Below are 24807 nucleotides of genomic sequence, written 5' to 3'. Positions count from 1 at the left end.
GATTACACGCTGGTGTTAGCCACTTCACCCGGCTTCATTGTTGTTTGAATTTGCAACTCACTAACATGATGTTGTGCATCTTTTCATATGCTTATTTGCTGTCTGTATATCTTCCTTGGTGAAGTGTCTGTTCACATCTTTTGCTCATTTTAAAATTTGGTGTTTTTTAAAAAAAATTGTTGACTTTTAAGAGTTCTTTGTATATTTGAGATAACACTTCATCAGATATGTCTTCTGCAAAAATTTTCTCCCAGTCTGTGGAAAGATGCATTTTAAAGTGTAGCAAGCCAAGTTCCTAATCATTTCCTTTATTATCTTTTTAAAAATATATACATTTTGCTTTTATTTTATCAAATTTTATAGTTTATCGTGTTAATATCTTGAGATTGAATTAAAAGTTTTATTTTATCTATAATTTAGCTTGGAGACTATTATTATTTGTACTATATTTACACATGAGCAGAGACTATCTGTTGAGGCTTATTTTTGCCATTAAAATTAAGTTATTCTGTTAATATGATCTCATATATCTATATATTTTCTAGGAATTGGTTTATTGATTTTTTTTGGCTTATTGATTCTTGTTTTTTGATGCCAGCTTTATTAAGATATAATTTACATGCCATAAAATTCACTCTTTAAAAGTGTGCAATTTAGTGGTTGTTAGTATGTTTACGGAGTCCACTGCTATCTGCTTTTAGAAATTTTCAGCAAGGTGTGGTGGCTCATACCTGTAATCCCTGCTACTTCAGAAGCTGAGGTGGGAGTATCACTTGAGCCAGGGAGATTGAGGCTGCAGTGAACCATGATTGTGCCGTTGCACTCAAGCCTGGGTGACAGAGCAAGACTGTCTCTAAAAAATAAAAATAAATAAAGAAAATTTCATCACGACAAAAGAAACTCCGTATGCATTAGCAGTTACCCCTTATTTCCTCCTCCCTCTCCCCCAAATCCTGGTAACCACTACTATACTTTCTGTCTTCATGGATTTATATATTCTGGACATTTGATATAAATGGAATCATACAATATGTGGCCTTTTGTGACTGGCTTCTTTCACTTAGCATGTTTTCAAGGTATGTTGTCGAATGTATAGGAACTTCATTACTTTTTCTTCTTTTAACCAAATAATATTCCATTGTATGAATATATTACCTTTTATTTATCCATTCGAATGATGGACGTTTGGGTTGTTTCTACTTTTTTTTTTTTTTTTTTGAGATGGAGTCTCACTCTGTTGCCCAGGCTGGAGTGCAGTGGCACCATCTTGACTCACTGCAAGCTCCACCTCCCAGGTTCAGGCCATTCTCCTGCCTCAACCTCCCAAGTAGCTGGGACTACAGGTGCCTGCCACCACGCCTGGCTAATTTTTTTGTATTTTTAGGAGAGAGAGATTTTCACTATGTTAGCCAGGATGGTCTCGATCTCCTGACCTCGTGATCTGCCCGTCTCGGCCTCCCAAAGTGCTGGGATTGCAGGTGTAAGCCACCGCGCCTGGCCTGTTTCTACTTTTTGGCGATTGTGAATAATGCTGCTGTGAACATTTGTTGTCTCAGTCAGCTTGGGCTGCTGTATCAAATATCACAGACTGGATGACTTCAAAAATGAACTTTTTTTCTCATAAGTTGGAGGCTGGAGGTTTGCGATCAGGGTCCCAGCGTGGTAGAGTTCTTAGTAAGGGCCCTCCTCCTGGTTTGTCAATAGCCCCTACTTGCTGTTTCCTCACATGGGCTTGTCCCTTCATCTTCTTGTATTAATCCCATCATGGGGTCCACCCTCATGACCTCATCTAAACGTAATTGTCTCCCAAGAGCCCCAGCTCCAAATACAATCACAGTGGGAATTAGGACTTCAACTTAAGAATTTAGAGAGGAACACAAACATTCAGTCCATAGCATTTTTGTAGAGGTTACTGTGTGGATGTATGTTTTCATGCCTGTTGGGTATATACCTTGAAGTGAACTAACTTTTTAAGGAACTGATACATTGTTTTCCTAAATGGTTGCCTTATTTTATATTCCCACCAGCAATGTGTCTTCTTCATTTTAATCATCCTAGTGGGGTGAAGTGGCATCTCATTGTGATTTTGATTTCCACTTTCTTAATGGCTAATGATGTGCATCTTTTTAATGTCTTTATTGGCTGTTTGTATATCTTCCTTTAAGAAATGTCTATTCAAATCCTTTGTCGTTTTTTAAATTGGATTTTTTAAAATTGTTGACTTGTGAGAGATCTTTATATATTCTAGGTACAAGTCTTATCGGCTATATGATTTGAAAATATTTTCTCCCATTCTGTGAGTTGTCTTCACTTTCTCAATCATGTTATTATTTTTTATTTTCACAATACGTTGTATTGTTTGTAAAGCATAACTTTTTTTTTTTTTTTTGAGACGGAGTCTCACTCTGTCACTGGAGTGCAGTGGCACGATCTCGGCTCACTGCAAGCTCCGCCTCCCAGGTTCACGCCATTCTCCTGCCTCAGCCTCCTGAGTAGTTGGGACTATAGGTGCCCTCCACCATGCCCGGCTAATTTTTTTTGTATTTTTAGTAGAGACGGGGTTTCACTGTGTTAGCCAGGATGGTCTCGATCTCCTGACCTCATGATCCGCCTGCCTCGGCCTCCCAAAGTGCTGGGACTATAGGCGTGGGCCACCGCACCCAGCCTGTAAAGCGTAACTTTTTATCATTTTCATTTCTATACTTACCCTCTTTCTTTTCCTCACCTTATTTTGATGACCAAGAAGAGTTCCAAATAATATATTGAAGCAAAGTAGTGACAGAACACATATCTGATTTTTGTTTTATTTTGATTTTTGCTACTTCTAAGGAGAGTGACTTTTCTTCTTCACTGTGAATACTGTTGACTTTGACTCTCTATTATGCTAAGGGAAAGCTCCTTTATTTCTCTTTCAAAGATAAAAAACAATGAAAAATGGAAGTCAGAGTCTCTATTGTCCCCTTCCTTTGTGATAAAGGTCTACTCAAACCCAGTCTTCTTTTTGAATATGCAACACTTCTGTGTCTTGGTTACATCTGTAGACTGTCCTTTTGTTATGCAGTAACAGAAACTTCTTTCTTTGCGGTAAAATGTTGTAGTTCTATTAATTTAAATCAGTGGATGATCGCCATCATTTACTATCATGTTTCTTACTTTTTCCCCCCATGATTTGGTAAGTAAATCTGACTTTACAAAATATAATGTTTAACTTTGTGCAATATTTTAGCCAATGAGTTACTATTTGCTTTGTTATTAAAAGAATAAGGCAATGAATCAAATCTATTTTCTTCCAAAGTATTTAAAAATAGAAAGTAATATAAAAGCCAAATCCTTTCAAATCTCAAATCAGACATAAAAATATCCTGAGTGTTTCTGTCTCCTTAAAAATCAGTAAGTTGGAACATTCAGGTACAAAAGTAATACTTTCCAGAAGAGTGGAGAAAATGGAAGAAGTGGAAATGGATGAAATAGATGAATTTGCAAAAGAGATCCTTTACAAGTCTCTCTTTTGGTTGCACTTCACAATGTCCAAGACATCATGACTCAGAACATGCTAACCTTGCTCATGGAGTCTTTTAGTGACCTGCCAGAAGCCAATGGTGATTTCAGGGTGGGAGTAACACCCAACATGAAAGTTGTCACTTTTCTTAAAATTATTGGGGCCAGGCGCAGTGGCTCATGCCTGTAATCCCAGCACTTTGGCAGGCCGAGGCAGGCAGATCATGGGATGAGGAGATCAAGACCATCCTGGCCAACATGGTGAAACTGCGTCTTTACTAAAAATACAAAAATTATCTGGGCGTGGTGGTGCATGCCTGTAATCCCAGCTACTCAGGAGGCTGAGGCAGGAGAATTGCTTTAACCAGGGAGGCGGTTATTGCAGTGAGCCGAGCCAAGATCGCGCCACTGTACTCCAGCCTGGTGACAGAGCAAGACTCTGTCTCAGAAAAAAAAAAAAAATTGGTAAGACAGACGACAGCTTTTACATTTCATTTGCAAACTATGGTTGCACACTACTTTGAGATTCCAGACATCCCACAATGGGCCTTCATTAAAAGAATGAGATACCATCTCATGCCAATCAGAATGGTGATTATTAAAAAATCAAGAAACAATAGATGCTGGCGAGGTTGCAGAGAAAGAAGAATGCTTTTACACTGTTGGTGGGAATGTAAATTAGTTCAACCATTGTGGAAGATGGTGTGGTGATTCCTCAAAGATCTAGAACCAGAAATACCATTTGACCCAGCAATCCCATTACTGGGTATATAGCCAAAGGAACATAATTCATTCTGTTACAAAGATACATGCATGCATATGTTCATTATGGCACTGTTTACAATAGCAAAGACATGGAATCAACCCCAATGCCCATTGATGATAGACTGAATAAAGAAAATATGGTACATATATACCATGGAATACTATGCAGTCATAAAAAGGATGAGATCATGTCTTTTGCAGGGACATGGATGGAGCTGGAAGCCATTATCCTCAGCAAACTAACACAGGAACAGAAAACTGAACACTACATGTTCTCACTTATAAGCAGGAGCTGAACAGTGAGAACACATGAAAACAGGGAGGGGAACAGCACACACTGGGGCCTGTTGAGGGGTGAGGTGGGGGAAAGGAGAACATTAGAGAAAAAAGCTAATGCATGCTGGGCTTCATACCAAGGTGATGGGTATTTAGGTGCAGCAAACCACCATGACAAACATTTACCTATGTAACAAACCTGCACATCCTGCACATGTACCACAGAACTTAAAATAAAAATAAAAATAAAAACGAAAACCAGACAAGGCAAAGAAAGAGAGGAAAGTCAAGCATGCGCATAGCACTGTTCTAACCATTAAACTAATGTTAACTCTCTTAATCTCCTTGTGAGGCAAGTAGTATCATTATCCTCACTTTCTGAGTGAGGAAACTAAGGCATAGAGAACATAAATGACTTGCCCAAAGTCACACATTCAGTAATGGTGCAGCTGGGATTCAAATCCCAGGCAACCCTTGTTTTTAAGCCTTACAGTAAATGGCCTTTTTAATGTTACAGCCAGAATTCAAAATCAAATCTCTCTGACTCCAATGTGTGTGCCCTTATCCGCTATACCAGGAGTGAGCTCTGCTACTCCATTTTTGTAAATCATTTTATCTTCTAGTCACCTTGAACATATATATGTGTGTGTGTGTGTGTGTGTATATATATATATATATATATATAGACTAGAAGATAAAATCTATCTATCAGGCCGGGCGCGGTGGCTCAAGCCTGTAATCCCAGCACTTTGGGAGGCCGAGGCGGGCGGATCACAAGGTCAGGAGATCGAGACCATCCTGGCTAACACGGTGAAACCCCATCTCTACTAAAAACACAAAAAACTAGCCGGGCGAGGTGGTGGGCGCCTGTAGTCCCAGCTACTCGGGAGGCTGAGGCAGGAGAATGGCGTAAACCCAGGAGGCGGAGCTTGCAGTGAGCCGAGATTGCGCCATTGCACTCCAGCCTGGGGGACAGAGCAAGACTCCGTCTCAAAAAAAAAAAAAAAAAATATATATATATATATATATCTATCTATCTATCTATCCATCCATCCATATTTTTGAGACAGAGTCTCTGTCACCTAGGCTGGAGTGCAGTGGTGTAATCTCAGCTCACTGCAACCCCTGCCTCCCAGGTTCAAGCTATTGTCCTGCTTCAGCCTCCCAAGTAGCTAGGATTACAGAAGCCTGCCACCATGCCCGGCTAATTTTTTTGCATTTTTAATAGAGATGGGGTTTCACCACGTTGGCCAGGCTTGTCTTAAACTCCTGGCCTCAAGTGATCCATCCACCTTGGTGTCCCAAAGTGCTGGGATTACAGGTGTGAGCCACTGCACCAGGCCTGTTTACTCATTCAGAAAGTACAGGTAAAATCTGTCTCACAGGTTCATTGTGAAGATTAAATTGAGACAATATTTACAAAATATCTGACACATAACAGGTACCCAATAAATAAAGCTGTTACAATTATCAAATTAAGAACAAATGGGAAACACAAGTTACTAATTTGGTGAGAAATAACAGGTATGAGTTGTGTTTTGGATAGCTGTAATTCTTGGCAGATATAAGCACAAAATGCCATTATTAAATGTTATTTAAATATTTCACTCTTTCATTTTCACTGTCCTTCATTGCTATCACCTCTGATATGAGTACTAAATAAAACTGTTTTTACTAGGAAAATGTATTTAAAATAGGCTAGGGAGTCCAATTAAGAAAAATATGGGAGAAAAAAGGCAAAAGAGTTCACTTAGATGTAAAACCAGACCACTAAGTGATGGTCTATCTTCTGCTTGCCTGGGAGGTTATTGTTTCCCATGTTGACCCATTCCATCTTAGGGCAGTTCTAATTATTTAAAAATGTAGCTTTATGTTAAGCCCAAATATGTTTTACTATAGCTCTACATACCAGTGTAGAGTTGTAGAAATCATTCCTTCATAAGGCAGCCCTTCGAATGTCTAAAGACCACTGCTCTTGCATTCCACCCCACTCATTAACTCTACTCCTGCAAGTCAAAGATTCTCATTCCCTTCTGCACATCCTCATGTGACATGGTTTTGCATCCTTTCAGGGTGTCGGTTTTTCTATTCTGAACATATCTAGCTTTCATAATCCCTTTGCAACATTTGGTACTTTGAAGTAAGCACATGCCACAGGTGTTGCCTGTTTTTAACAGTGAAAAGTAGAATAAAGTTATTATTCGTGCACATTCTCATTAGTGTGTTTCTATTAGTATTGCTCCCAAATTCATTTTACCTTTTTTTTTAATGAATGGACTTTGTTTTTAGAGTTTTAGGTACACAGAAAAAAATTTAACAGAAAACAGAAAATTCTCAAATACTCCCTCTCCCCTAGTTTTCCCTATTATTAACATCTTGCACTAGTGTGATACGTTTGTTGCAATTGATGAACCAATGCATTGTTATTAACTAACATCCATAGTTTAGAGTTCACTTTTTGTGTTGTATAGTTCCATTGGATTTTGTTTGTCTTTTGTGTGTGTGTGTGGTTTTTTTTGTTTTGTTTTGTTTTGTTTTGTTTTGAGACAGAGCCTTGCTCTGTTACCCAGGCTGGAGTGCAGTGGTGTGATCTCAGCTCACTATAGCCTCCACCTACTGGGTCAAGCCTCCTGAGTGGCCATAACTACAGGTGCTTGCCACCACGCCCAGGTAACTTTTATATTTTTAGTAGAGATGGAGTTTCACTATATTGGCCAGGCTGGTCTCGAACTCCTGACCTCAGGTGACCCACTTGCCTCAGCCTCTCAAAGTGTTGGGATTACAGGTGTGAGCCACTGCCCTGGCCTGTTCCATTGTTTTTGACAAATGCGTAATGTCATGTGTCCACCATTACAATATCATACAGAATAGTTTCACTTCCTTGAAAATTCCATGTGCTCCACCAATTCATCTCTCCTTCCTTCTCCCAAATCTCTGGCAACCACTCATCTGTTTACTGTCTCTAGAGTTTTGCCTTTTCCAGAATGTCATATAGTTAAACAATACAGTATGTAGCCTTTTCAGACTGACTTCTTTCACCTAGGAATCTGCATTTAAGTTTCTTCCATGTCTTTTTGTGGCCTGATATCTCAGTTCTTTTTCTTTTTAGTGCTAAATAATATTCTATCATATGGAAGGACCATAGTTCATTTATCCACTCACTTACAGAAGGACATCTTGGTTTTGGTAGTTATGAATAAAGTTATATTGCTTCCAGAAACATTCATGTGCAGGTTTTGTGTGAACAAAAGTTTTCAGTTTATTTGGGTAAATACCAAGTAATGCAATTGCTGAATCATATGGGAAGAGTATGTTTAGTTTTGTAAAAAACTGCCTGTCTTCCAAAGTGGCTGTAGCATTTTGCATTCCCACCAGCAATGAATGAGCGTTCCCACTGCTCCACATCCTTGCCAGCATTTGGCAGCCTGTTTTTTTTCTTTCTTAAACAGAGCTACATTACTGTTAATTCGTACTGAGTTTACTGCCCATCAGGATCCCTTAGACATTTTTATATGACTTAGCTGCTGAGTCACGTTCTCTTTCTCTCAAACTTGTGCAGTTATTCTTTGGACTTTCCTTAGTGGTCTTTCTTTTCTTTTGTGCCTCTCCAGATGCCCTGGGCTTGGTCTCTTTTACTTATCAGGTGCATTCATAAGCCAACTGCTTATTGACTGTATTACTGTTAAGGACTCACACTTAGATTCTTTCCCCAGGGGATTGCCTTTGGGAGACTGAAGGGTGCCTCTCCCGGAGGTGCCTGGGAATTGACATTCATCTCCTGATCAGATGGTCTGTAGACAATAACTGACTGGTATGGAGGTAGAGGAACTGAGCTCCCTTGCCCCTAGGAGGGACAAATGCTGTTATGGAAGTTATATATTCCAGAGCTCCCTGGGAGATCAGGCAGACACCAGGGTACACCTAAAAACATATTCTAGCTTAGCTTCTTCCCCTTCTCTATCTTCATCTCTCACTTCCTACAGGTTTCTCCTGAGGGCACAACCTTATGCAATTGTAGATTACTTGCACATGAATCCCAAACTCAGGCTCTGTTGCTAGGGAATCTGACCTAATTTTATGACTTCTTTCGATTATAGCACACAACTGTTTCTAATATTTTTGACTGTTATAACCATTCTTTTCAAAAGTACTAATGACCCTACTTCAAATAGGTTATTTTGAATTGCTTATGCATTGTTGCTTGTATTTATTGAATCTCTAAGGGCAACACTTTTTCAGGAAAAGAATTACCTTTTCAATATTATGACAAATGTCAATGGGAAAATCAGATCAAAATGATAAAACTTTATGGCTAAGTAAACATGCATGGAATCGATCCGTTCTATTAGATGAGGATTACCTCCATTGCATTTACAAATGTCACATCCCTCACTGAGCTGTTGACAGTCGTGCCATTTTAGGAAGACATTCTATTTCAGTCTCATGGTGTCAGGATTTATGTGCAAGAGGTACCTTTTACTCTTTAAAAATTACCATTTGGTTTTGTCTGAATGATGCCTACCCTTTATTTTTATTTTTGGTGCTGGACACCTACTTGGGCAAAAAGCCTGGGTCTTCAATGAAAGGCCCATTTCTGTGTCACAGTGTTATGTCTTTGGGCACAGCCTTGTATCAAGGGGAAAAGTCTCTGAGAAAGTTGCCAGCAGCACTCCTGGTGGCCCTGGATCCTCACATGTGGAAGTTATTGCCTAAAATGCATCACCTGATCAGAATGACAAATCACAAGATGAAAAGTTGTCACTGTGAGGTAGCATGACCCCAAGGCAGCCGCAAGGGGTTGGAGGTAACACACAGGTCTGCAACCACCCAGCTCACTCAAGGAAGACTGAAAAAAATCAATGTCATCAAGACCCGAAGAGAACATGTTTCTAAAAAATTCTCTTGCATTGTGTCTAAATATCAAGTCATCAGATTCAATGTGAAGCCAGCAGTACGGGAAGACATAAAAAACAGTGTAGAGGATGATAGGATTTTGATTTTGATATGTTCAAGAAAATGGTCATAATAATTGGTTGTCTGGAGGATGTGAAGAGTTGTAACACAATTAAAGACAATAAGAAAAAGCACCAACCAAAACAAAAAGGAAAACCAAAATGTGACTGAGAATGTAGCTAGTTCTTTTGGGAGATTTTCTAGTCTTCACATCGATGCTTTAAAAGACTCTCACCCAAAGAATTCTTAGGGTGGGAGATCACTGATAAAACTTTCATCAAACATGCCAGCATGCATGCAGAAGAGTAACAAATCATTAAATTCTTGAGCAAGTGAAGGTATTGCCCAGAAACCCACTGCCAAAGCAGAGAGTGAAAAATAATCAAAAACAATTTTAAACAAAGAAAATTGATATCCTTTTTGAGTGAGATCAGGCATGGAAAATAGGTTTTGTTTCATGGATTACCTCTGACCAAATGATAATTGTTGCCTGGAGCTCTGTTGAGGAAGATTGAGACTAGATCTGGGTTGATTGAAAAAGAATGCTGATATGGATTAGTAATGTCTGTCACAGGTGCAAGAGGGGTAACATGTACTATATTTTTGCCATTTGTGTGAGAAATACCATGAGGTGGATAAGCTCAGATTCCATGAAGAGTAGAACTGAACTGGGTGTCAAGAGACCAGATTCAAGTACTGTGTCCTCCATTAGCTAGTAGTTTGATTTTGATCAAATGATTTCAGCCATCTGCACACTGGTTTCCTTTTCAGGCCAATGAAGTTTCTATCCTCGATGGTCTGTCATGACCCTTTAAATTTTAAAATTCTATGATCGATTAATAGTCAAACTCCAAATGCATTATTATGGAGTACTCAGGGATATGTCTTAGTTTGAGTGCCTCCTGAAGAGGACCCTAAGACAGGATTCAAGTGCAACTTATTTGACTAAGAAAGTAAAGGAAATAGGCTGGACGCAGTGGCTCATGCCTGTAATCCCAGCACTTTGGGAGGTGGAGGTGGGTGGATCACTTGAGGTCAGGAGTTTGAGACCAGCCTGGTCAACATGGTGAAACTCTGTCTCTACTAAAGATACAAACATACAGAAATTAGGGCTGGGTGTGGTGACTCACACCTGTAATCCCAGTACTTTGGGAGGCTGAGGAGGGCAGATCATGAGGTCAGGAGTTCAAGACCAGCCTGGCCAACAATTAAAAAGATAATTTTTTGTATCTTTGCAAAGATACAAAAATTAGCCGGGTGTGGTGGCAGGTGCCTGTAATCCCAGCTACTCGGGAGGTTGAGGCAGGAGAATCGCTTGAACCCGGGAGCAGAGGTTGCAGTGAGCCGAAATCGCGCCATTGCACTCCAGCCTGGGTGATAGTGCGAGACTCTTGTTTCAAAAAGAAAAAAAAAATACAGAAATTATCTGGGTGTAGTGGTGCATGCCTGTAATCCCAGTTACTTGGGAGGCTGAGGCAGGAGAATCGCTTGAACCCGGGAGGCGGAGGTTGCAGTGAGCTGAGATCGTGCCACTGTACTCCAGCCTGGGTGACAGTGCAAGACTCTGTTTCAAAAAGAAAAGAAAAAAAAAATACAGAAATTAGCAGGGTGTGGTGGTGCATGCCTGTAATCCCAGTTACTTGGGAGGCTGAGGCAGGAGAATCACTTGAACCTGGGAGGCGGAGGTTGCAGTGAGCCTAGATCACGCCACTGTACTCCAGCCTGGGTGACAGAACAACACTCCGTCTCAGAACAAAAAAAGAAAGAAAGTAAAGGAAACCGATGGGGCACATCATCAAATCAGCTCCCACTTAATCCCACTAGGGAAACTCACAGTGAATCTCTCTGGGAGGCAAGGTTGCTGCTATATATTTATACCAGCTCCTGTCCACCACTGGATGAGGGCTGGTGGTGGGGGATTGTGGAGGGGGGTTCAATATACCTGCACTTCCTCTCTGCTACACCAGCAAGCCAAATGAGGTCTGTCACTAAAGAAAGTCCCCAGGCAAGAAATACAGTTGGAAATATATCCAGGGTGCATTTAAACAGTAAAGGCTGGGGAATACAGACAGGGTTGGCTATGCTAGGATTCTTAGGGGGATAAGTAAAAAAGCTCACTGGCATTTGGGATATTAAATACAATTGATGTTCAAACATTATAATAATAAACTATCTGCTTTTAAATCCCAGAGCCGAGTTATGAGTTTAGAGAATTCTGTGAAATGTAATAGTTATTTTCCGTACGAACACCTATAAGGAAAGTTTATTTATTTATTTTTCATTTTTTTGAGACAGGTCCTCACTTTATTACCCAGGCTGGAATGCAGTGGTGCCATAATGGCTTACCGCCACCTTGATCTCCTGGGCTCAAGCAATCCTCCTATCTCAGCCTCCTGAGTAGTGGGGACTACAGGCACATGCCACTGAGCCTGGCTAATTTTTTAAATTTATTTTTTGTAGAGATAGGGTCTCAATATGTTGCCCAGGCTGTTCTTGAACCCCTGGGCTCAAGTGATTCTCCCACCTAGTCTTCCAAAGTGCTGGGATTACAGACCTGAGCCACTGCACCTGGCCTAAGGGAAGTCTTGAAATTGGCATTGCTGGTAATGCTTTACTGTTTTCTCCACAGTCCAGAGACGAGTTCAGCAAGAAAGATTGCCTTTCAATCAGGAATGTTGTAGCTTCAATCCAAACCAAAGAAGGTCTGAATCTCAAGTTGATAAGTGGAGATGTTCTATATATCTGGGTAGGTGATGCCATTTAATAAATCTACCAAGGAACAATGGGATCTAATTAACTTGTTCTGTGACTTGTTCCATGATTTAACTTGTTCTTTGTCTTAATCAAAGATTAAAGATATCAAAGATAAATTTGAGAAGTTAAACCCACTTAAAGTTTATGCAGAAATACACTTACCATCCCCTATATTCTTCCACATGTACTCATGTGGAGGGGTTCAAGTTTAACCACAAACAAGAGTTTGCAGATCCATCTCTTATTTCTCTGTAACTGATCTTGACTTACTCTCAACCCAGTTCTATTTTTCTCTCCTGCGCCAGTCAGCATTATTGAGGAAGATATGTGTACACCACAGTATAGAATCACCCTTCACAAACACACCTTTGCTTCTGCCTGAGCACTTTGCAGAAGCACAGGAAGAACGAGGAGGGATAAAGGTTACCAGAAGAGGTGCTAAATCCTCACCCTGGCTGCTGCCTATCCCTCCTCTCCTACTGCTTCCTCTTCCTTGGAATCACCAATTAACAGAAGATTCAGGCCCTATAATCCTCCTATAGTTGACATCCATCATGCTCAATCCTGGCTGCAGATCATAATCATCTGGGGGACCTTTTAAAAATACAGACTCCCAGGCCTCACCCCTAGAGATCCTGACTTTAATTGGTCAGGGATGTGGTGTAGGTGACAATAGTTTTTGAAAGCATTCCAAGTGATTATCTTATGCAGCTAGGGCTGAGAATCACTGGTCCAGATGCTTCTTAGAATTCTATAGCCCCACCATTTGGACACCTGATGTTTACCTCAGATGGCAGACATGCAGGACTAACAGAAAGAGAACTCTGCTGAGAAACTGGGAGACTCTTCTGGATTAGGAGCCACTGGAAATATTCTTTGCATTTACTGTAGTTAATGGGATGGCAGAGGGGAGGCAACCAGCTGCTTTCTTCATGTTCTCTAGAGTTTTTGGAGTCCTCTGTCACGTGGGTTCAGGACTTTGTCCTCAAATCAGCACGTTTAGAAGTTGCATCTTACCATTTTACACAGAATTGATCTGACTCGCACTAATCAAACTCAAGAGACTTACTTATAAAACTGGAATTGTAATTATTTTGTTTGCAATGAGAAAGATAATTGCCATGGCTACTGGTAATAGTGAGCTGTGCAACTGAGTATTATGAGAGTGATTGGTGAGTAATATGACCAGAAGAACTGGATGATATAAAAGTACAGTAAATTTATTTTTCACTCTAGGCGTAGGCATAGTGTGGTGAGTAAGTAGACGAACTCTAAAGTCCGTTCTGGCAGGGTTCAAATACTGCTCCACCACTCAACAGCCACTGATTTTGGTCAATATCCATCTTATGTCTCAGAGTTCTTATCTATAAATATGGATGATGATGATATGAGGTTGTTATGAGGCTTAAAATGAAATAACTCATATAAAGCACTTATCCCCTGCCTTGCACATAGAAAGGACTCAAAAAAATGATAGCTATTATCATTATCCCCTTATGATGGTCCACTTTATACGTTACCTTACTCAATTAGTACTACAACCTAATTAAGATATATATGACTTGCCCACATTTTATAGATAAAGAAACCAAGGTCTTTTCACTATGCAGTCCTCCGAGTTGATTATAAATTTCATGTCAACTCATATTGGGATTTACCATTCTTACCATTGGGTGGTGCTGTATAAACTTTGGAATTCACTTTATCTTTCTTCTCTGAATTCTTTCTCCTATCCAGTTAGTTTCCAAACCCTAATAAGCCCTCTTTCAAAATATCTCATGTACATGCCTTTCCTTTTCATTGCTATTGTCTACAATACACATTTCAGTACACACCATTCCCAACCCCCAATCACGCCTCAGTACTACCCTGACCTCCTTGTCACTCTTTAATCTGTCCTCCACATTGCTGTTTGATATATATTCCAAAAACATTATTTTAGCAGGTACTTCTCTGCACATACATCTTTGGTGTCTTCCTTCTACCTATAGGGCAAAGTCCAAAAAAGTGTGACTTTCCAAGTATTCCATCGTCTGGCCCTAAATCTCTTCCCAGCCCCTCTTCTCACTATTGAACCTCTGCTTCAGCTAAATTTGAACTACTTTCTGATCTTTCACAATCCTATGCTTTCTTTTTTTCTTTTTCTTTTCTTTTCTTTTCTTTTTTTTTTTTTTTTTTTTTGAGACTGAGTCTCGCTCTGTCGCCCAGGCTGGAGTACAGTGGTGTGATCTCGGCTCACTAAAACCTCCGCCTCCTGGGTTCAAGTGATTCTCCTGCCTCAGCCTCCCAAGCAGCTGGGATTACAGGCACCCACCACCACGCCCAGCTAATTTGTGTATTTTTAGTGGAGACCAGGTTTTGCCATGTTGGCCAGACTGGTCTCGAACTCCTGACTTCATGTGATCTGCCTGCCTTGGCCTCCCAAAGTGCTGGGATGACAGGTGTGAGCCACCACACCCGGTCACAAGCCTATTCCACACACCTTGAATGCCTTGCTGCCTTCTTTCTACCTGACCCAATTACAGCCATTCTTCAAGGCCTATCTCAAATTCTTATCCCCTTTAAAAGGTCTTCACTCACTATTCCAATCTAAATATTTTCCTATCTTTTTTGAAATTCTATACCAACTAATATTTGTATATTTAACCATGTCTTTTGATTATTTTGAATTGATTTAAACGTTATGACAAGGTTACTTTTTCCATTGTTCGTTTTTTCCAGATAGAGTCTGGCCTTGTCACCTAGGCTGGAGTGCAGTGGCACAGTCACGGTTCACTGCAGTCTCAATGTCCTAGGCTCAAGCAATCCTCCCACCTCAGTTTTCCAAGTAGCTGGGAATACAGGCCACTAGCTAATTTTCCTCTTTTTTTAATTGTAGAGACAAGGTCTCACTGTGTTGCTCAGGCTGGTCTTGACCTCCTGGGTTCAAGCAATCCTCCTGCCTCGTCCTCCCAAAATGCTGGGATTACAGGCGTCAACCACTACGCCTGGCCTATTTTTTTACATGTTAATATATTGCTTCCCCAAACTGTGTAGGAATCAGTAAACAGAGAGTGAAACTGCAAGTGGGAGTGAGGAGAGCATGGGCTAGATCAATTTTGTTTTGTTTTGTTGTGTTTCTTGGATGGCTTGCTCATTCTTGTCTCTGCAGGGGGCTTCTCGGATCTTGACATTGGTTTATGCTAACTTCATATAATAGCGCATATGCTAACTAACATTATATGAGTGGACCCAAGAAAGCTAATTATTAAGTTGAGAAATATAACCTATTATATGTCGCAGAGACATAGACATCTTTTAATTTACCATGAAGAAGAGTCCCCAAAGAACCAGGACAACCAAAATCCACATGATCAGGCTGGGCTCACTCCAGGAATCCCAATGCTTTGGGAGGCCAAGGTGGGCAGGTCACTTGAGGTCAGGAGTTCAAGACCAGCCTGGCCAACATGGCGAAACCCCATCTCTACTAATAATACAAATATCAGCCAGGCATGCTGGCACATGCCTGTAATCCCCACTACTTGGGAGGCTGAGGCACGAGAATTGCTTGAACCTGGGAGGTAGAGGCTGCAGCGAGCCAAGATTATGCCACTGCACTCCAGCCTGGGGAACAGATCGAAACTGTGTCTCAAAAAAGTAAATAAATAAATAAAAATTAAAATTAAAAAAAAGCCACATCATGAGGGTGTTTGTCTCCTCCTACTCCCAAATTACCAGGGAATCAGAAGGTTTCTGGTGAACACAAAATCTGACTAATAGGAGTTACGGGCTGAATATGTAACATCTCATGGCATTAGGCTATGACCCTCATTTCACCAAATGAACAGCCTTAGCATTGACATTGGAGAACTCGATATCCCTGGACAGGCTAGAATGGATACTGCCTACCCTCACCTTAGTGATTTTCCTTTGCCAAGGCCTTCAGGGTCGACCATATCCTCCTTCACATCGACCTAGTCTTTCTTTTGGTATATTGTTAAATTCAAAATAAATATTCTCAGTTCCTGCCAGCCTAAGAGCAATTCTTTCTCCCTTCCCGTCTCTCTGTCTCAATCTTTCTGTGTTTTTGTTTCTCTCTGTCTCTGTCTCTGTTTTTCACTTTCACTTTTCTTCTTTCTCCATTTCTCTCTCTCAGTCTTTGACTCTCTGCCTCTGGTCTCTGACTCATTTTCATAGCTCTACTCTGACTCATTATGTTTGATTTCACAGCAGTGGTAAATATATTTCCTTAATGTCTAAGTTTTAGAAATGACCTCATCATGGTGTTTCAGTGCTAACAATAGACTGTAAGCTCCTCGAGGGTGGGGATGACATGTTAGTATGACAGGCAAAACATATCCGTACATTAGCCCATAATACTCAGTAAATTTACAGGTGCTCAGTCATTATGTATTATTGACTCAATCTCTTAACTGTTGCTTTTTTCGTTAAGGCTGATGTCATTGTCAACACTGTTCCCATGAATCTTCAGCTTGGAGGAGGACCACTATCTCGGGCATTTTTGCAGAAAGCTGGTCCCATGCTCCAGAAACAGTTAGATGACAGCAGGCGGGAAACAGAGGAAAAAGTGGGTAACGTATTCATGACAAGTGGCTGCAATCTGGACTGCAAAGCTGTGCTCCATGCCGTGGCTCCAGATTGGAATAATGGAGCGGGGACTTCTTGGCAGGTAGGGAACGCTCTTAATTCTCCACCTCACTTGGTAGCTTTGGGAATCTTCTTCTGGTGTGGTGTAGATCTGTGCTGAAGGGAGGCAATTTTGCCCTACAGAGGACAGTTGGGTTGTTACAACTGCTACTGGCATCTAGTGAGTAGAAGCGAGGGATGCTGCCAAATATCCTATGATGCACACACCAGTCCCCACAACAATGAAGTGTCTGCCCTAGGCTGTGAAACCCTGTATTGATTGAACCCTGTCTGTCTATTGCAATCTTTATTACATTCCATGGAGAATCCATCACAACTACCAGTTATTTCCGAGTAATTGACCCTTGGAAGTAGCAACAGTCACTGGGATTCTACAGGAGGGGTGTCTAAGATGTAATGTAATAATCTTTCAGTATAGCAAAGAGGTGTGCCCAGCACTGTGGTGAAGAATAAAAGAGTCAGTGCCCTTTCGATAACATCATTCCCACCTCCACTCCCACTTTAATTTCCCAACTTATTTTCAGAATATAAAAAAGTAATACAATTACATTGTGGAAAATATAGAAAAGTACAAAAAGACAATAAAAATAATAATCCAACCATCAAGAGATAACTGTTTTCTTCTTCTTTTTGAGACAGAGTTTTGCTCTGTCACCCAGGCTGGAGTGCAGTGGCGCCATCTCAGCTCATTGCAACTTCCGCTCTGCCTCCTGGGTTCAAGTGATTCTCCTGCTTCAGCCTCCTGAGTAGCTGGGATTACAGGCACCCACCACCAGGCCTAGCTAATTTTTGTATTTTTAGTAGAGACGGGGTTTCACCATGTTAGCCAGGCTGGTCTCAAACTCCTGACCTCAAGTGATCCACCCGCCTCGACCTCCCAAAGTGCCAGGATTACAGGCATGAGCTACTACTGTGCCTGGCCTTAAGAGGTAACTTTAGTTAACATTTTACTATATTTCCTTCAAGTCAACTTTATGACTTCATGCATATTTATTTATTTATTTTTTGAGATGGAGTTTTGCTCTTGTTGCCCAGGCTGGAGTGCAATGGCACGATCTTGGTTCACTGCAGCCTCTGCCTCCCGGGTTCTTGCAATTCTCCTGCCTCAGCCTCCCAAGTAGCTAGGATTATAGGCATGCGCCCCTACACCTGGCTAATTTTGTATTTGTAGTAGAGATGGGGTTTCTCCATGTTGGTCAGGCTGGTCTTGAACTCCTGACCTCAGGTGATCTGCCTGCTTCATCCTCCCAAAGTGTTGGGATTACAGGCGTGAGCCACTGCAACTGGACAGCATATTTATTTCTTAGTTGAGATTCTCTCTCTCTCTCTTTTTTTGTTTTTTAATGAAACAGGGTCTCACTCTGTCGCCCAGGCTGGAGTGCAGTGGCGCAATCTTACCTCACTGCAACCTCTGCCTCCTGGGCTCAGGTGATCCTCCTACCTCAGCCTCCCCAGTAGCTGGGACAACAGGCACACATCACCATCCCTGGCTAATTTTTGTGTTTTTGTAAAGATGGGGTTTCACCATGTTGCCCAGGCTGGTCTTGAACTCAAGGGCTCAAGCTATCTGCCCACCACAGCCCCCCAAAGTGTTGGGATTATAGGTGTGAACCACCGTGTTAGGCCCAATATTATCTTTTTTTTCTTCTTCTTCTTTTGGCCCAATATTCTCTTTAAACATTTTTAAATACCGTTTTTTGTTTTTGTTTTTGAGACGGAGTCTTGCTCTGTCACCCAGGCTGGAGCTGGAGTACAGTGGCATGATCTTGGCTCACTGCCAGCTCTGCCTGCCAGGTTCACGCCATTCTCCTGCCTCAGCCTCCCAAGTAACTGGGACTACAGGCACATGCCACCAAGCCTGGCTAATTTTGTTTTTGTATTTTTAGTAGAGATGGGGTTTCACCATGTTAGCGAGGATGGTCTCGATCTCCTGACCTCGTGATCTACCTGCCTCAGCCTCCCAAAGTGCTGGGAGTCACTGCGCCCGCCACCGCACCCGGCCAATACAGTTTTTGGTTTTTTTTTTTTTTTTAAAAAACTTAACATAAATACTGCATGTTGTTAAAGATTCTTCATAAACACCACTTTTAGTTGCATTGAGGTACCATTTTTATGCAGCCATTCCCACACTGTGGACCCGCCTCTCCTGAATGAGTGTGACTCTCTCTGGAAAGTACTCTGCCCTGTTTTTGTTTCCTCTTTCTGACTTCTCAGGCCCTGATTAAGCCAACAATAGCGAGAGGTCCTTGTCAGAGTTACTGGGACCACAACTCTTTGTTTTCCACCAACTTAAGCCCTAACTTATGTAAATATACTTTGCACATTTCAGATCATGGCAAATATAGTCAAGAAATGTTTGACAACTGTAGAAGTGCTATCTTTCTCATCAATCACATTTCCCATGATTGGAACAGGAAATTTGCGGTTTCCCAAAGCTGTTTTTGCTAAACTAATCCTTTCAGAAGTGTTCGAATACAGTAGCAGCGCAAGGCCGATAACTAAACCTTTACAAGAAGTCCACTTTCTGGTATATACAAATGACGATGAAGGCCGTCAGGTATGTTTACATATCCTATCTGCTTAATTCTGGCAAGTGAACCCAAGAGCATTCAGATGTTTTTATAGATCTAGGAATAACTGTGTTTTCTACTCCTGTGCCCATAAGTGATAGTTGCTAATGGGAGGTTGCCATATGACTTAACTATGAGCCAACACTGATAACTCATGTTCCTAGACAGTTCATCAACAGACAAGCTAATCGATAATAAATACATTCTTAGAAAGAAGTGGAAAGTTATTGGCATAAAAACGGCCTTGACATTTTAACACTGACTATATGAAAGCTAAGTCATGGCTTTATCTATGGGGAAAGGGCAGAATAAGAGAAGCCTCAAAGATTTAGTTATTTGGATAGAATAGACCAGTCTATACAAGTCTGTGAGTGTCTACGAACTAGAAATAGCAGCACCATATTCAGCAGTGGAGAAGCAGTCAAAGCACACTAAGTAGTTCCCACTGACATTAGAAGAATGGTATACCTAGGTTTAATCTCAGTTTTGCCATTTAAAAGTTGGGTGACATACCTCTCTGAATCTCAGCTTTTTTTTTTTTTTTTTTTCCAGACAGAGCCTTGCTCTGTTACCCAGGCTGGAGTGCAGTGGCACCATCTCGGCTCACTGCAGCCTCCGCCTCCTGGACTCAAGCAATCCTCCCATCTCAGCCTCCCTCGTAGCTGGGATTACAGGCATGTGCTACCACGCTTGGCTAATTTTTGTATTATTAGTAGAGACGGAGTTTCTCCATGTTGGCCAGGCTGGTCCTGACCTCAGGTGATCCACCCACCTTGGCCTCCTGAAGTGCTGGGATTACAGGCGTGAGCCACCGCGCCCAGCCTGAATCTCAGTTTTATCAAGTGTAAGATGAGTGTGATAATAGCACCTTTTGGAGTTGTTCTAACTATTAAAAGGGGTGTATTTGAAGTGTTTTGCATGATATCTAGCACATAGAAAACCCCCAAAACTGGTTGTAGTCATTACCTGACTTTAAGGACTGACAGGAAATTGCTACAACTTACTAACATCACCACTTAAACAGGATCAAAGATAATTTTGTTTTTTAAGTTCTTAGTTATTCTTACCCATTCTGGATGGAAGTGTGGTCTTTCCAGAGATGTTTCCCAAAATTCCCCAGAAACACTCCAAAGTATTGCATGATGTAGTTTGTAAGTAAATTTATCCATCGGAAATAATAATAACAGTTTAAAAAATAACATTTAGCCCCAAAGGTTCTTAGTTTTCTTTCCCCCAGTAAATATAAAATATCCAGAGACATATTTTCTTGCTCAAAGATAAACTGGGGTAAATTATTATTAGCAAAATATTCATGATATATGTGTCCTTGTTGAGTTCATAATAACATCTGCCCTTTACTGGGGTGACATCTCCAGTAGCAATCTGGAAAGTAACTGCCCCAAATTTCATTGTTAACCAAGAATTAGAAACATGGACTGGTACAGGCTCACGCCTGTAGTCCCGTCCCAGCACTTTGGGAGGCTGAGGCAGGGGGATTGCTTGAGCCCAGGAGTTCAAAACCAGCCTGGGCAACATGGCAAAACCTCATCTCTGCCAAAAATACAAAACATTAGCCAGGCATGGTGGTGCACATCTGTAGTCCTAGCTACTTGGGAGGCTGAGGTGGGAGGATCAGTTGAGTCCAGGGAGTTGAGGCTGCAGTGAGCCAAGATCATGCCACTGTAGTCCAACCTGGGCAACAGAATGAGACCCTGTCCAAAAAGAAAAAGAGAAAGAAAGAAAGAAAGAAAGAGAGAGAGAGAGAGAGACAGAGAGAGAGAAAGAAAAAGAAAAGAAAGAAAGAAAGAAAAGAGAAAGAAAGAGAAAAAAAGTAGAAAGAGTCCCAAAGATACCTGAAAAGAAAGAAAATGGATGAATACAACCCCAGTGAAACTTTATAACTCTACTCTGTCACCCATTGCTCAGTTTTATCACTCACATGACCCAAATGCCTTTTTGTTTTTTCATTTCTAAACAAAACTTCAGTGTCTGAGGTTTTCTACTGTGAATTTTCATGTTTTCATTCAGGAGGCTTTGGCTGGACATAAGAGATGAAGCATACTGTATGTGTTTGTTGTTAATCACCCCCAGAATGTACCTAACAGCCAGAGATGCCAAGGAACGTTGTTGCCCTGACCCCGCTCACCTACAAATGCTCTACACTGCCCTCAGCACATTGGATGTAGGAGATTAGAATTATGGAGTTTCAAAAGAGGAGGGATAACTGATAGTGGTCACAAAAAAGGCATGTGACTTCCTACAGAGCCAGAGTCAGCACCCCTGCTGACATACTTGCCTGGACAGTGTTAGATTACTCCCAGGGTAAAGTAAATCAGCACTGCTATTTGCTGAGAAAATTCCTAGGTTGAGCTGCAGTCCTTTAAGAAGTCTCTGAAGGAAGAGGAAATCTTTTGAGAACTATTGTCATCAACTCTTTGATATTGGATGATCAATGCTCCAAAGAATTGGATTAATATTTTTACACAACATTGTTGTGGTCAGTAACTATTTCTATTTCCAGGCATTTTTAGATGAATTCACTAAATGGTCAAGAATAAATCCCGACAAGGCCAAGATTCCCACAGCTGGAGATACCCAAGGTCTGGTAAAGTCATTCTGCTAAGGAAATATTTCCTTTTGCTGAGCAACTCTTCAGTGGTAGTTGAAGTCCAATAGAAGGAGGCAAAGCTAATTCACATGAAGAACAAATCTGTGATAGAGGAGGTGTTACAGCATGTCCCATTGTCTGGGCACACAAAGAAGCAATCGCATATTAACATGAACCAAATCAATGGTAATGAAACCAGTTTCTAAGAAATGGTAATAAAAAATAACGAAACTGTGCCTGGCACACTATACTTTACTGATTCCTGTCTTATATAGTATATTATTTAACATGTACAATGGCCCCATGGCAGGTGGTTCTGTTGCCACTCTATAAATGTCAAAAGGTAGATCTAAAGGGTTTAAGGGATGAGCTGAAGTGGCATATCTAAGTTGTAAGCCTCAGAGTGTGGAGTGGAGAGTAATATGTCAACAGGTTAAACATAACTTCCTCTGAGCAGTCTTTTTTTTTTTTTTTTTTTTTGAGATGGAGTCTTGCTCTGTCACCCAGGATGGAGTGCAGTGGCGCGATCTCTGCTCACTACAACCTCTGCCTCCTCGATTCAAGCCATCCTCTTGCTTCAGTCTCCCGAGTAGCTGGGATGACAGGTGTGCACCACCACACCCAGTTAATTTTTCTGTATTTTTAGTAGACACACAGTTTCACCACATTGGCCAGGCTGGTCTCGAACTCCTGACCTCAAGTGATCCTCCCACCTCAGCCTCCCAAAGTGCTGGGATTTCAGAGTAACCTTTATATTGCTACACCTGTGGTAATAAAAGACCCTCCTAGGAGTGTTGTCTGCAAGAAAGGACAGTGCCCTTTTCACACTGCCTTTTTTTCCTCACTCCTCCCTCTTGACACCACAGCAGCTCTTGCCAGTAGACAGACTGGCACAATCAGATATTTCTGCCTCATCCTATGTAACTCAGAAAATGTAGATATGCTTACTGTCACAAAGCATTATTTTCTAATTTCCTTTAAAAAGAAAACCTAGCTGTTTAAGAGGCCAGGAGATACGGTAATATTTGGGTTTATGTTGGCGGAAAAGAAAGAGGGCCGGGCTGGGAAGAGAATAGGGCCCCAAGATGAGTGCTCTTCCTCCGGAAGCTGAGCCAGCCCATTCTTTACCTATTTCCTTTCTTTTCAGGTGTGGTTGGGACTGTCTCTAAGCCTTATTTCACAGCATATGAAATGAAAATTGGTGCAATTACTTTTCAGGTTGCTACTGGAGATATAACCACTGAACAGGTAGATGTTATTGTAAACTCAACAACAAGGACATTTAATCTGAAATCAGGTACTTTATTTAAGCAATACATTGTAATTATTAGTATGACTAATTTCTGGAAGGGAAATTGTGGCTAATATTTGCCCTGAGTAGACAGAGAGTGTTGTAGAAAATATGTAGTCCCTGAACTCAGGAAGATGTGGGTTGAATCCCAGCTACGTCACTTACCAATGTATAGCTGTGGACAAGTCACTTAACCTCTCTGAGTGTCAGTTTCTTTGCCTGTCAAATGCCTATTTCCCAGGAGAGGATGAGATGGGGTGTCAACTGATATAAAGGTGGAGTGTAACTGACGCATGGTACTTAGTGTCAGCTCTGGACTGTTGAATTTCCACATGTATAGTTTAGTAACTCTAAGTTCCTCTATTTTTATTTTCCTTTTTATGCAACCCAGTTGGCATTCACAACTCACCTCCCATAGTTCTTCTCTTCTCTACATTACACTGACCCAGAAATGAAACGCAAACCTTTTTCTTTATTTTCCCTGAAATGTCTGACCACTCCCATCATAGTAACACATTCAGGCATGCCCTCCCCTCATATGTCTATTAATTTATAACGTATACACCTACACTCTTAACCTTTTTGGGTTTTTGGAGGTGGAGTCTGATTCTGTCGCCTAGGCTGGAATGAAGTGGTGTGATCTTGGCTCACTGCCACCTCTGCCTCCCGAGTTCAAGTGATTCTCATGCCTTAGCCTCCTGAGTAGCTGGGACTACAGGCATGCGCCACCACCTAATTTTTGTTGTTGTTGTTGTTAGAGATGGGGTTTCACTATGTTGGCCAGGCTGGTCTCGAACTCCTGACCTCAGGTGATCTGCCTGCCTTGGCCTCCCAAAGTGCTGGGATTACAGGCATGAGCCACCGTACCTAGCCCTCTTAAATTTTTGTATATTATAAAACGTTGACTTTTAAGTTAAAAGGGTAAGATAAAACATAAATAGAAATAGAATTTAAATATTTTCCAAGTTGAAAAATATTATGGAACTTACCATGCAGAAGTGAATCTGTAGAATATCCATTTAATTCATTGGTCATTCCATTTTTCAGTCATTTAAAATGTAGACATAAATAACATTTGGTTATTTGAAACACGCTAAATTGAACCTATGCATTTATCCCCGTCCCCTTTTGGATTCCATTAATACAACTGTAAAGGAATGAAAAGGATATAAACACACAAGAAAAAAGAACATTGGAAGGAAAACAACTATGAACAGAAGATAACAAATTTTTAGATGATGGGGAGCTGCTAGCCAAGAGTGGTAACTGCCATGGAATAGAGAAAATTTAGTACCTGCAGGAGAGAAGAGTAGCCCCAGAGATACAGGAATTGGAGGCTGCTGGTATCTGGGAAGGCAGGGGGCAAGTACAGAGATAAAAACAAGGTTGAATGAAATTCAAGATCAGTAGCAATTAGACTACTTGATTGGATCCCCCATCCTATA

At 41.1% G+C, this 24807-nt stretch overlaps 1 protein-coding gene across 4 annotated transcripts in view; it reads left to right on the top strand.

Moving 5' to 3' along the window:
• LOC105470284 (poly(ADP-ribose) polymerase family member 15) overlaps positions 1 to 24807 on the top strand; it is a 60844-nt gene that overhangs the window by 12464 nt on the left and 23573 nt on the right. For 2 of the 4 annotated variants that reach the window (XM_011722109.3, XM_011722108.3), the window contains exons 2-6: positions 12122 to 12238; positions 16679 to 16915; positions 19223 to 19450; positions 21985 to 22063; positions 23219 to 23368. In XM_011722109.3, coding sequence (XP_011720411.2) covers positions 12122 to 12238; positions 16679 to 16915; positions 19223 to 19450; positions 21985 to 22063; positions 23219 to 23368 — 811 coding nt within the window. The remainder of the gene's footprint in view (positions 1 to 12121; positions 12239 to 16678; positions 16916 to 19222; positions 19451 to 21984; positions 22064 to 23218; positions 23369 to 24807) is intronic. The other 2 variants (XM_011722110.3, XM_011722114.2) reach the window with 2 other exon arrangements.

The sequence above is a fragment of the Macaca nemestrina genome, chromosome 2, assembly GCF_043159975.1.
Source record: "Macaca nemestrina isolate mMacNem1 chromosome 2, mMacNem.hap1, whole genome shotgun sequence".
NCBI lineage: Eukaryota > Metazoa > Chordata > Mammalia > Primates > Cercopithecidae > Macaca > Macaca nemestrina.
This window is presented reverse-complemented; position numbering and strand designations above follow the sequence as displayed.